Source organism: Lagenorhynchus albirostris, chromosome X (assembly GCF_949774975.1).
Source record: "Lagenorhynchus albirostris chromosome X, mLagAlb1.1, whole genome shotgun sequence".
Classification (NCBI taxonomy): Eukaryota; Metazoa; Chordata; class Mammalia; order Artiodactyla; family Delphinidae; genus Lagenorhynchus; species Lagenorhynchus albirostris.
Genome location: NC_083116.1, coordinates 2,182,495 through 2,195,174, shown reverse-complemented (window position 1 = coordinate 2,195,174; position 12,680 = coordinate 2,182,495). Strand labels below are relative to the sequence as shown.

Sequence of the window (12,680 nt, the reverse complement as noted above, 5' to 3'; positions counted from 1 at the left end):
TTGGAGCAGGGGCTGGATGTGGTGCTGCCGTGGTAAAGCAGGGGGGCATCTCTCCCTGCCTAGTTTGGTGTCAAACATGGTCATCTTGGTCACTTGGAAGGACTGATGGTGGTGGCCACGGCCCCTTGGGGGTGGTGGGGGGGACCCAGGGGCTTGGTCTGGGCTGAGCTGGGCTGGGCTGGCCCTTCCCTCCACCCTGCTCCCCGTGTGGGGCTAGGAGGCTGCCTGGCCTGGCCTCCTCCTGCCTCCGGGCCTGGGGGCCCCCCGGGGCCTGCTGAGCCTATTGGCCACATGAGGACTTGGAGTTGCTTCTCTCCGCAGCCCCGTCCTCATTTCCTGGCTCGTCTGGGATGGACTTGAGCCCCTCCTCGGGCTCCCAGCCCGGACCTCCTGGGCCCGCCGGGGAAGCCCTGCCCATCCAGGGAGCAGTGGGGCCTCCGGGGGCCTCTGAGGGTCCCGCCTGACCTGGGCGCGCAGGTGTGGGGTACTTGTCGTCGACGTGCACCTCCCCCTGTTCCTCCTCCACACTGTCATCCTCTGCCTTAGCTCTGGCTCTGGCATCAGCCTGGGCATTGGCCCGGGCAGCAGCCCCTTCCCCTGCCTGGGCTCTCTTGCTCCTGGCTAGACTGGCCTCCCACGCCTCAGACTCTCAGACACTCCTCAGCATCTCCATGAAACGTGGAGGCCTCCCAACCACTCTCAGCTTTGCTCAGTGCTTCATCCAGGGGCTCAGTGTGGCTGGCCCCAGTGAGCACCTGCCTCAGGGGCACACGGTCAGCTGAGGCTCTGGTCAGGGTCCCTCTCTTGATGGCTTTGTGCAGCAGGGCTTCCATCTGCAACACAAAAGCAGAGAGGCACTCACCTGACTGCTGTTGAGCAAACACTTCACCCGGATGGTCGCCTGGGACTCGTTGTCTCCAAACACCTGGATCAAAGCCGCCAGGCAGTCCTGTGCGGTCCTGGCAGGGTTCTCCACCAGGATCCTGGGCACAAACTGCAGGGCCATCCCTCGCAGGCCTTCCATGAGCCTCCTCCTCCTCCTCTCCCTTTCCAAAACCCCACGCCGCACATGCAGCATGTCAGAGGTAGGTCTAGCCAGGTCTAGCCTCACAGGATTCCTCCCCGGGGTCCGCTGGTCCCTCCCGGAAAACACGCCCAGGCGCTGGTACCGCAGGATCTTCACCCAAGGCTGGACCGCCTGACTGATGCCAGCACACCCTGCACAGCCCAAGCCTCAGCCCCAGCCTCAGCCCCAGGGCACCGGCCACACTCTCCACCGTCTGCCCCTGTTGCCACAGGAAGGGGAACGCGCCACCTAGAAACTCCTCTCCTGAGCATCGGGGCACAAAGACCACGTTCCAGGGACCTCTAGCGCTTGGGATTTCCCTGGGGACCAAAGCATAATCGACTTTCCGGTGAAGCTCGACCAGGGCCTCTGTGGCCTCTCGGAACACTTTGCCCAGCACGGTAACGTGGCCCACCGGCCACAGGGCAGCCTCCAGAGACTCTTGGAGTCCGGCTTCATCACGGTGTTCCGGGATGCCCAGGATGAGCTGGCCCCTGTGAGCGCTGACGCGCATCCACCTGCACCGGTCCCGCAGCATGGTCACCGCCACCGCCCGCAGTTTCCTCCGGTGCGGGGCTAATGCTAGGGGTAGGAAACTTTTCCCGGTGCAGACCAGGGTGGCTGGCCCTGGGGGGTGGGGGAACGGGAATGAATTGGGGCGGGGGTCTAGGACTCAGAGAGAACCGCCCAGGTCTCCACAGCCTGTGAACACGAACAGGACAAGAGCGAGGTTAAGGCCGACCCGCCCCCCCACCTCACCCCACCCCCACCCCGTGCTGCCCCTCCTCTCCCCCGTGCTGCCTCTGCGGCCCAGGCTTGACCCCCGCCCCGCTCTCCACCTGCCCGCAGGGGCCACAGCCCGCTCCCCACGCCGTCGCCCCCGCTCCCCCCTCCCCCCCCCCACCCCCGCCTACGGCCCCGCGGGCTGCCGCTGTCCTGCTGGGGATAGCGGAAGGTGGCAGGGTCTCCCGGAGCCAAACGCACCACCCCGGGTCCGGTACCTTCTTCGGGTCGGGGTCTTTCCTGGCCGAGGTCCCAGCATGAGGGGCGCGAGGCTGCGCTGAGCGGCGACGGGGTCGGGCGCCCCTCTTTCCCCGGCTCTCTCTCCCTGTCCCTGTCCCCTCTCAGCGCTGCACGTGGGCCAGCGCGCCACCGCCTGCCTGCCCGCCCGCCACCGCTCTCTGCAGTGCGGACTCACTCGGGGCGGGGGCACAGTGGTAGCCGGGCGCGGACCCTCCGCGGCGCCCCGGTGATGGCCGGGCCATTGGCGCGCGCGGGTCACGCGGCCGGGCTGTCGCCACCGCCGCGAACGCCCCGGGACCGCGGGTGACGTCACCTGTTCCTTCCCCCGCCCCTGACGGGGCGCCGGCACCGGTGGGGACCCTCGGGGTCCGGGGGTCGGCGCCCCCACCCGGGACCCAGCCCAGTCTCCCGCCCCTCCCGGAACGAGCCCTCGGGGCGCCGGCGTGGGGAGGGCTGCACACCCCCGGGTGCCCGCCGGAGAGTGGCTGGATGGCCCTGAGGTGCGCCCGCGGACACTGCGTTCCGACAAGGAATGGGGAGCAGCGGCGTGGGGGTGGCCCTCTGGGGCTCCTTTACCAGTTCTCCCCCTCCCCCTCCCCTCCCAGGACTGGTCCTGTCTCCAGGCTAGGCGAGGAGCACCTCGCCCAGCCCAGGTGTGATTCCTCAGAGTAGATGCCACAGGCGCACACGGGCGTTCACACACACACCGCCCCATCGGAGGGTCTGCGGTCCACACGCTGCCCTCCCCGCTCGCCGGGAGGCCGGGAGCCGCAGGCTTCAGCCGCTGTGGGTGCATGACGGGCCAAGGCACTCCGCCACCCCAGTGCCAGTAGCCAGCTCCCAGGAGGGTGCCACGGTTTTGCTCGCTGCCAAGTTCAAATCCCAATAGTGGGCTTCTGCTACTTAGAGCTCAACTCCTAGCGCCTGTGTCTTACTCTGTTTCCTTGGGCAAGTCCTTGCCCCTTCTCCACGCCTTAGCGGAAGGACAGAATTGGGGTCTCCACCCGAGGGTGTGTACCAGAGAGCTGCTGTGCTGGGAGTTGGGTACTCAATATGTGCCTTGCCCTCACCAGCCTAGTGGGCTCTGGGACATTGCTCTCTTGGCCCCTCAGGGCAGCATGGGTGTTGCACCTCCCCAGAGACCTCCGGCTCTCTGGCCCTGAGTCAGCCTTCTTCCCTAGGTCCTTCCCCTTTCCTTTGCCACCTAGGCTAGATGGTGTACCAGGGCAGTCCTGCCTCTGCTGGAAACAAAGGTCAAGTCCCTGTGGGTTTCGCCACCCTGCACCTGTCCCTTCACGGGAGTCTGGGTCCACGCAGACAAGCTCTCCACTGCTCGGGTGGCAGGGAGTTCCTCTAGGGGTCACACCTCCGGATGTCGTTGCTGCCCCTCCCCCCTTCTCTTTTCTTGCCTGGCATCCGGCCAACCATCTTCTTCTGCGATTTGCTTTTCCTACTCAAGGTTTACTGGTCAAGACTTCGCCGAGTGTCCAGCTCCTGGTTGAATCGCAGCCCTGGTTTATTTGTGCATGACCCCAGGGATGGGCATTCCGGCTGTTCCTGGTCTTTGGCTGTTACAGACACTGCTGCCACCAGCACCCTGCACATGCCTGTCTGAGCCGCTGTCAGCTCAGAAGTGGTTTTGCTGGGACTTGGGCTGTGCCCATGACCGGGTGTTGCTAATCCGTTACCTCCCATGAGCGGCTGAACCCATGTTCACTCCTACCAGCAGCGTGGGAGCGGTCCTGTGGACCCCACAGCCTGAGCAGCCTTGGGTCTTGTCCAGCCTTGACCATTTGCCCACCGCACAAGGAAAAGCAGTGCCTCATTACTGTACACCTTGCCTTTCCCCAGTTGGCGGTGAGAGCGGGTATCTTCTCAGAAGTTTGCCAACCGTGCCCGGGTGCTCTTCTGTGAATCGCCTTTGCTCATTTCCTCCCCACCACGGAGAAGCGTTGTTGGCCTGTTTCTGGGAGAAAGTTCCTGGCATCAAGGTTGAAGGCACTCTCATTTGTTTTACACTCACCCATCACCCAGAAGCAGGCCACCTTGGAGTTGGCCTTATAGCTGGACCTTGGCTTGCCCACGCGGCCTTACTCTCCCAGCTTTCCTATCTCGCAGGTGGTAAGTGCTGGGTAAATGAAGAAACACGGGTGTTCTCTCAGAAACCATCTTTCCCAGTTGGCCTCATGGGTGCGTGCACTCCCCGCCCTCCCACTGCTGAGGGCCGAGACTGTCTGCTCTTAACACTTGCCGTGAGAATTTCTGTCTAGGGAACCTCGGCCCCAGTCCTGTCACAGATTCCACCCCACAGCGTCCTCCTTGGTTTCTGCCATAATTTGTCTGGGGTCCTTCCTCAGAGAAGGTGCTCCCGTGGGAGCAGATGCGGGACCCTTGCTGCCAACTGGCCAGCTGGCCTGCAAGCAGACTGTTGACTCATTTCCCCTCTTTTCAGCCTCCTCCCTTCCTATTCTCCCTCCTTCCATACGTACTGACTCCAGTTGCAGGACTCTCCTCCAGCTCTGCCTCCGGACACCAGCTGCGCGCTCTGCTGGGGCTGGGCTGCGATGCCTTGACTGCCTTCAGTTTGCCACCTCTCAGCCTTCCTTTGACTCCACCTCCTAACACAGCCGACCATCCTACCTTCTCAAAACACTTGCCTTTGTCTCTTGGCTTCTGTCAGCCCCGCCCCCCACCTTCAGGCTGACCGCATCGCTCTCTGCCTTCCTGTTCTCCTTGCAACTCCCTCCTCCTCCTCCTTTGCTTGGAGTTCAATGTGGTGGAGGTGGGCTCCCAGCCTCAGCTCCGGGCCCCTTGGCACCTCTGACACCACTCTCACCAGAAGGATCTGCCTGCCGATGGCTCCAAACGTTCTGTCTCTGGGCAGGAACTCTTCCCTGAGCTCTGCGTGTGTTCATCAAACTAACTGCCCACTTGGATGCCCAAGGGGAACTTCAGAATGAAGATGTCCAGACTGGAGCACTCTATGCCCCTCAACACGCTTGCTTCTTCCCCAGGCTTCCCCAAGGGCTCTGCCTTCTACCCGGTTGCTCAAGCAGAGGTACCAGAATTCTTCCTCCCCTCTCCTCTGCTCCTCCTCCCCCATCTAACCCATCATCAGATTTTAGTGACTCTAGTCGGCGACTGCTGCCCCCGTCCACATCTCCACGGCCCCTGGCCCTGTCTACTCCTCTCCCTTCTCCCACTCTGGCCCCTTTCTCTACTTCATTCCCACTCACATGGCAGCTGGGGCAAACTCTTTGCAACGCCACCAGACCCCACTCCTCCCCGGTGATGTGTCCTCCCTGTGGCTCCCCATCTCCTTAGAGTAAACTCCAAAGTCCTCTCCCTGGCCAGCAGCTCCCCCACCCCCGCCGGGAGCTGGCCTCCTCTTAGGCTCTCCTTCCCATGCCACCCATCGGCAGCCCCCTCACCAGACTCCTGCTGTGATGGACTTCTCGGCCGGCCCCAGAGCACACCGAGCTCGTTCCCATCTGTGGCCTTTGCCTTGGTTCCTCCTCTGTGTGGGACAAGCCGCCCCCCAAAATTCCCATGGTGGCCCCCTCCTCCGCATTCAAGTCTCAGCGGAACCCCCCTCCCACGCCCTGGCCTTGGAGGCCTCCCCGACTGGCCGCCCACATCAAACGTGGACCCTGGAGTACCCTCCGCTCATATTCACATCAGCAGCATTGCCTCGTGTGTCATCATGTAATAGATGCTGGCTGGGGTCTTTGCTGTGGGCATCAGGGTGACAGGGGTGGGGATGAGTTCCTGTGGCTATGCTCACGTTTAAGAGTCCCCTGTGACGCCCAGGTAGATACACATTTTACCCCCTTCCGTCCTCCTCCTCCCTTCACCACCACCCCCCAACTTGGTGCTCCGAGGGCAGACCGCTGGGCTCCCGGATGCAGGTAAAGGACTTGTCATTATGCCACTGGCTTGGTTCAGCCTCCGGGGTCTTCTGTCTTTGGGCTTGTTCCCCCTGATTGCCAGCAGCGGGCCCTGCACAGAGCCAGTGCCCAGCGGATGTTGAGCAAGGGAGGAATAGACACAGATTCACACAGGCTCCGGGCCACTAGGTGACAGGGTGCTCCCATAACTTACCCCCTCCGCCACACACCTTACCGTTGGGAATGGAGTCCAGGGGGCGGCCAGCCTAGCTAAGCTCACAGAGACCCGGCAAGTGTGGCCGCCTGCCAGCTGGGTGACCTCTGAGGGTTGAGTGGGAGAGTCGTCGGCTCACAGCCCGGGAGGGGCTTCTGTGCCCCACAACTGCCGAGGGCCCAAGCTCTGTGCAGCTCGACGCGCCCCTCTTGTCTCCTCTAGGGAGAGCCTGGAGCTCTCCCCTACCTTCTCACCAGGCAGTGTCCACCCACACTTCCTAAATTTTGGCCTCAGACCAGCTCCCCACCAGCTGCAGCCTGCTCTGTCTGCTCAGTGGTCCTCTTCCTCTGCCCCCACCTCTGGGGGCTCCCAGCCCTGCCCCAAACCCTCCACAGGCTCTCGGGCAGCCAAGCAGGCCCCTTCTTCCCTTTGTGAACCTGCCATTCCCTCACTGGCCACTCCTACCTGGGGGACAGCTTCTTCCTGGCTGCCAGCAGCCTCCGCGTCCACCTGCCCACGGATACCTCGCAGGTGCAGTTGGCTGCTTTCGGGTGGCATGGTCCTTCTGAGCGCCACCCCAACACGGTTCTCGTGCTTCCCTGACTTGAGGGTCCTACTGGGCTGGGTAAGTGTCAGCAAGTCTCCGACCTTCGCAGATCTGGTTGCTTGCAGCATGTTCCGTAATGTGCTCAGTACAGGTGTGGGACTCAGGCCACGGCCTGATAAGCGGCCGGCCTCTCTCTGCCTCGTGTCTGGCTTGGGATGGTCCCCACACCAGGAACTGGTGATGTGAGTGTGATTTGCCACAACCACTTTGGACATTCTGCGTGGAGCCATCTTAAGTAAATCGTTCATTTCCCTCCCTTGTGGCCCAGCCTGTCATTCCTACTTATTTACCCAGGACAATGGAACGCACATGTCCACAGAGAGACTCCCTCAAGGACATCCACACCAGCGTTTATCATAATGGCTCCACACCAGAACCAGCCCAAGTGCCCATCAGCGGGAGAAGGGACGAGGGACTTGCTGTGAGTCCCCTACTCTGGGGCAATCCTACACAGAAGTGAGAACCAGCGGGCTGCAGACCCTCGCAGCCACACGGGTGTGTCTCACAGAGAGGATGCCGAGCGAGAGAAGTTAGACACCAGGCTGTGGCACTGTGTGATTCCACTGGCATGGAATATGCCAAACCAGGCAAAATGGGCCTGTGGTGAAGGAACTTCAGAGGGTGGCAGAGTCTCCAGGGAGGTAGAAGCGACTGGCAAGGAGGGTGTGGCTCCTTTCTGAGAAGACAGAAATGTTCTCTGTTTTGACAGGGCGCTGGCTTAGTCGCGGGGTGGATGCGGTTTTCCAAATGCATTGAACTGTCACTTTGAACGCTTTGAACAGAGGCGGTGGTGAAATAAGCCATATTCTCTGAGGCTCTGTTATGGAGCACCTGGTGCTCTGGACCATATTTGGTCTCCCCAGTGTCTGTATGTCAAAGCCCTAACCCCCAATGGGACTGGATTTGGAGATAAGGCCTACAAGGGGGTAATTAAGGTTAAATGAGGTCATGAGGCCCTGATCGGATTGGAGTAGGGTCCTTATCAGAAGAGAAGCCAGAGACCTCTCGCTTGCCCTTGTGCTCTCTCTCCCACCATCTCTGCCCCCCACATTGTACAAAGAAGAGGTCATACACAGTGAGATGCCTGCCACCTACCTATGAGTTGGGAAAAGACCTCTCACCAGAAACCGACCCTGCCGCACCTTGATCTCAGACCTCCAGCCTCCAGAACTGGGAGAAAATCAAGGTCTGTTGTTTAAGGCCCCCAGTCTGTGGCTTTTGGTTATGGTGGCCTGAGCTGATGAAGACTCCTGGGTTCCCTCATATTTGCCTGGGGAAGTCACTCTTCCTTAGCGGATCCCTACTGCTCATCTGTCGATTGGAGTCATCTGCCCCTCTGTCTTGCTTGGAGGCTGTGAGGATCCCCTGTGAGTGTGTATGTGGTACTGTCTTGAAGAGTCCCTGTTTCTGTATTTTCCTGAGGTGATGCTGTGCTCCCTGCCGTGATGTCCCATCCAGGCTCTGTCTGCCTCCTGCAGCGTGCAGGGTGGGTGGTTGGGGGCAAAGCCCCAGTGAGGGAGGGGCTCGGGGAACTCAGGGGCCTTCAGCCGTGAAGACTCCAGGAATAGCAATTTCCAGGCTGCAGAGCTGGGCTGCTGCAAGGCAGGGCTGGCCCGGTGTTGTCAGGCTTGGTCCTCCTCTCCCGGCACTGTCTCCTCAGAGCCTAGCAGGTCCCACTTCCTAGGACCGAAGCCCGGGAGAGGCGGGCAGGTCTAGTCCCTCTTGACGTGCCACCTCCGTCCATGCCTAGAATAAGGGTGTGTCCTGCCCTATGACACCTGGACCCAGGGTGACTGTGTCCACTTCCTCCCTCAGGAGCCTGACCCAGCCCCACCCAGTGGACCCTCAGGGAGCTCCGAAGGCTCTGCCTGCTTGTCTGTGGACCCCTTTCCTAGGCCCTCTCTCTCCTGACTGACCTACAGTCTTCTCCAACTGCAAGCACTCCTTTCACCTCCAGGGGGGCCAGGTGTGAAGGGGCCTGTCTGTCCCTCTCCCTTGGGAAGGGAAGGTAGGCTTTATCCTCACCCTGCCCCTCCCCACAGGGTAGGATATTCCATCCCTGTGAACTCGGGGAGCTCCTGGGGCTTTCCCCAGACAAAATGAGGACCTCCTTTAGTTCACCCAAACAAGGAGTTAAGCTGCCCCACGATGATCCACCCATTGTAGTATGTGCTGAGCCTACGCCGACCTGTGGGCCAGAGCAGAAACACACCCTGCCCTAACTCAGTGCATAGTCTAAGGCATGACCAGAGACCTTAAGGAAATGAGCCCCCGAGGAAACGTTGTGGGATAAACTACCATGTCCATCAAGGGGATGCATCCCAGTGTCCTAGCATCCATCCAGGTGGCAGCAAATGAGATGCAAAGGGTCGACCAACGTTCCCTGAGTGCTTGTTCCAAATCAGGTAGGGCTCTAGAGTTCAGGGACCTGAGCGGTGAACACAATGGGAAATGTCCAAAGACAACAAAGGGTGTGACTCTTGGGTTTTTTTTTTTTTCACACGTCTGTGGAGACTGGCAAAGACAATCCCCTTGAAAGCCAGGACTCTTGGTTGTCAGAGCCAGGTGCTTGAGACAGAAAAGTGACCCCTTTCAGCGTCAAGGGTCATCAAGTGTGGAGCCCTCAGAGCATGGACAGTTCCCTGTAGACTGCAGCGTGGGGAGGAATGAAGGGAGGCCAAAGAGCTGTTTTCTCACTCGAAAGGAACTGAGAGCTTGTCCTGTGGATGGGACGGGAATACGTGTGGAGGGACTGCAATTTCGGTTGTTTGTTAAATCACTCCCGAGTCTTTGTGGCTCTGCCTTAAGTATCATGCCTGCTGATATAGAGACATAAAATGGCAAATATGACTAGTGCTATGAGGAAAGGTACACAATGGTCTAGGACAACTCTCTAGAGGGATACGAATCAGTCTGGAAAGTCAAGGAAGTCTTCCCTGGGGCAACGGTGCTGACAACTGAAGGACAGGTAGGAGATGCCCAGGGGAAGAAGGAAGGCAGGAACGTTCAGGCGGAGGGCACAGCAGTGTTCACAAGTCCAGCGGTGGGGACAATATTACGTAAGACAGGCTGAAATACGGCATATGGGACAAGGGTGGGAGGCTGGTTCGAGATCATCAGGACTGGCAGACCGATAACACACCTCTTCACACCAGGTGAAGGACTCTAGCCCTAATTCAAAGCACAGTGGGAAGTCGTTGAAGGATTGCTAAGCAAGGGACTAATGTGATCAGATTTGCGTTTTAAAAGGTCACTCCTGCTGCAACGTGGAGAAAGTTTTGGCGGGGACGAGGGGGTCTTTCAGAACACCACTGAATGGGCTGCTGCAGAGCCCTAGCCGGCAGAGGAGAGTTTAGATGGGAAGCAGTCAGTGTTTGCTCACAAACCCCCTCAAAAAAATCTCTGAGAAACTATGCATCCCCTCACACATGGCAGTTGGCATCTAAAGCTCTCACTCTAAGTTTAAATACTTGTAAATACATCAGTTCTGCTACACTGTAAATGTTGACATTTGAAAATGAAACTTTAACACCACAATTTTGATGGCATCCAGTGAAATCTAAATACAGGTTTGCCCTGCTATCCAAAAGCAGGGTGTTCCTCTGAAACCTTTCCTGTGCTGAAATGGCAGCAAAGAAGCAATGACCCCAGGGCACATCTTGTTCACGGATGCACAAAATAAATCTGAGATCAAGCACAGATGCTCACAGACACATTTCAAAGCTCTGAAGGCTTGATGCTGAGATGCTGACTATAGTTCCTGAGGAAGGAGCTTGGAGGTGCCACTCTTGCTGCAGCTCAGGGGCGCGCACTGCCTCTGTTGTGGCCCCCGGCAAAACACACACTGAACACGTTGCAATTTTCATTTTTCATAAATTCCCTTTGGATTTCTTTGGTTAGCAAAGAGAGGTACTGATGTAGGTCTATAAAACGGAAGTGGCAGCATAAAACTTTCGAAAGCAGAGCACACCTGTATAGCAACGCTAACGTATTTCTTCTTGTAGAAGAAAAAGGAACTGTTCATAACTCTATTACTCAACAAAACTGATTTCAAATTTGTGTATTTTCTTTTGTTTTTGTGCATTTTCATGTCTATTTTTGTTATCTCCTTTTTCACCTAACCTTGTAATTATGAGTGTCTAGATGTTTTAAATCCCTGAGGAGATAGTGTGGGGGTGTTTTTAGGATCAGATGGTAATTGCTTTTGAACTTGAATGTGTTCAAAAGCATGTACAAAAGCATTGGAGACATAAAGGAGCATAATGTACGCAGGGAACAGTGAAAAGGACAGTTCTGCTGGAGCATGGTGTCTCTGTGGGCAAGAGTAGGTGGAGATAAGGCCAGGTTGATAAAGGTCTAGAGTATCACTTGAAGGAGTTTGGTTTCATCCTAGAAGGAGTGCTTGGAGAGGATTTTAAAAAGAAGCCTGCCATGCCTAGGATTGCATTTCAGAACGGCCACCCTCGTGTAGACAATGGAAGGTAGAGCATGAGATCGGAGGTGGCAAGATGATCAGTTATGAGACAAGTGCAGTAATCCCGCAGAAGGGCCTGGCAGGGGGGATGCGTCCCTGCAAAGCAATGGAAGTTGAAGGGGCTTGAACCTCTGCTGTAAGGACTCTTGATGATGTGGGTCAAAGGTATGAAGTGTCCCCTCTAAGTCTCAGCTTCCCTTATAAAGCCATTCTCACTCATCCAGCATCACTGCCCCAACCCCACCTCCCTCCCTTCTTTGTCGCTCCAGCAGTCCATATACTCTCTACAATAAAACTAATCATTTGACTTCGTACTCAGGGCTGGGAGTGCTCAGCATGTACGGAGGGACAAGTCAAGCCAGTTCCTTGTTGCTGAGAGAATTTCCCATCCCCACCATGTCCGGCATGTAAGGGCTCATTGGAATGTGCTTTAATTATTTTCTTCCTAATAAATTGGTTTTCTTCTTGAGAGAAGAGGTGTGTCTGCTCCTTTTTGTAGCTTCCACAGAGTAAGGCACTCAGCTAGACATGTAGTGCGTGCTCAGTTGGCACGGTCTTGGAGCAGAGGAGATCTTGAACACTGTTGGACCCCTTCCTGTCCATCTTCTCTTTCTACAGTGCTGCCAACTCCAGCCCTCCCCGAGGAGGCTCAAGGTAAGTAGGAATGGATTGGGTCTTTTCGGAGTCTGTGGTATTCCCAGATGTGTCTTCGAGGCTTCTACCAGGAGGGTGGGGGGTGGCTGGACCCTGCTCGGAGGGATCTGTTTCTCTTTCCTGTCGAAAGCCCAGTGGCAGATGGAGCTGTCGATAAACTTTCTTAAGCTCCTTCAGAGGCGTTGAGCGCTCTGTCCTCTGACCTTCTAGGCCAGGGGTTTTCCTCTCAGGCTCCGATGGAGATGACTTGAGATTCCCATTTTATCTGGGGGGGTAAAGCCAGCTGTTCCTTGCAGCTGAGAGTTTCCCACCACTGTTCCTAGGCCTACCGCCTTTCCCTTCCTCCAGCCCTTCTTGGAAATCACATTGGGCTCTGTGGAGATAGATATTCTTGGTACCACTCTGTGGGGTCTCCCATAATGCCTCTTCCCCCAAAGGTCAAATGATTGGAATGGAACTCTGGGACACCATTGTGTCCGCAGCACAAATCACTAGGTCCCCTTTCTTTTTCAAAAACTAGGGATTCCAATTTCCAGACCGGACATGATCTCCCAGTTAGAGCCAGCAGAGGGACCATGGATGCTGGAAAGAGAAGCGCCAGGAGTCTCCTGTCCAGGCGAGTGAGTGAAAGCCAGGCGAGTTGGTGTCCTTCCGAGCAGTGATGGAAGGCATGCACGGCCTCTTTCAATTTCTCGTAGTAAGAGCGGTTTTCTATTTATTTAGTATCTCCCACGGGAGGCACTCTTATGTGATCC

The 12,680-nt window shown here is 57.5% G+C and overlaps 1 protein-coding gene across 1 annotated transcript; it reads right to left on the bottom strand.

Moving 5' to 3' along the window:
- Window positions 1–280: 280 nt before the first annotated feature.
- On the bottom strand, window positions 281–6,865 carry PNMA6A (PNMA family member 6A). Its single transcript, XM_060138651.1, is given in 7 exon segments — window positions 281–401; window positions 537–709; window positions 711–880; window positions 883–1,208; window positions 1,210–1,693; window positions 1,981–2,089; window positions 6,656–6,865. Coding segments are annotated over 7 exon segments (1,593 nt in total).
- Between the last annotated feature and the right edge of the window lie 5,815 nt (window positions 6,866–12,680).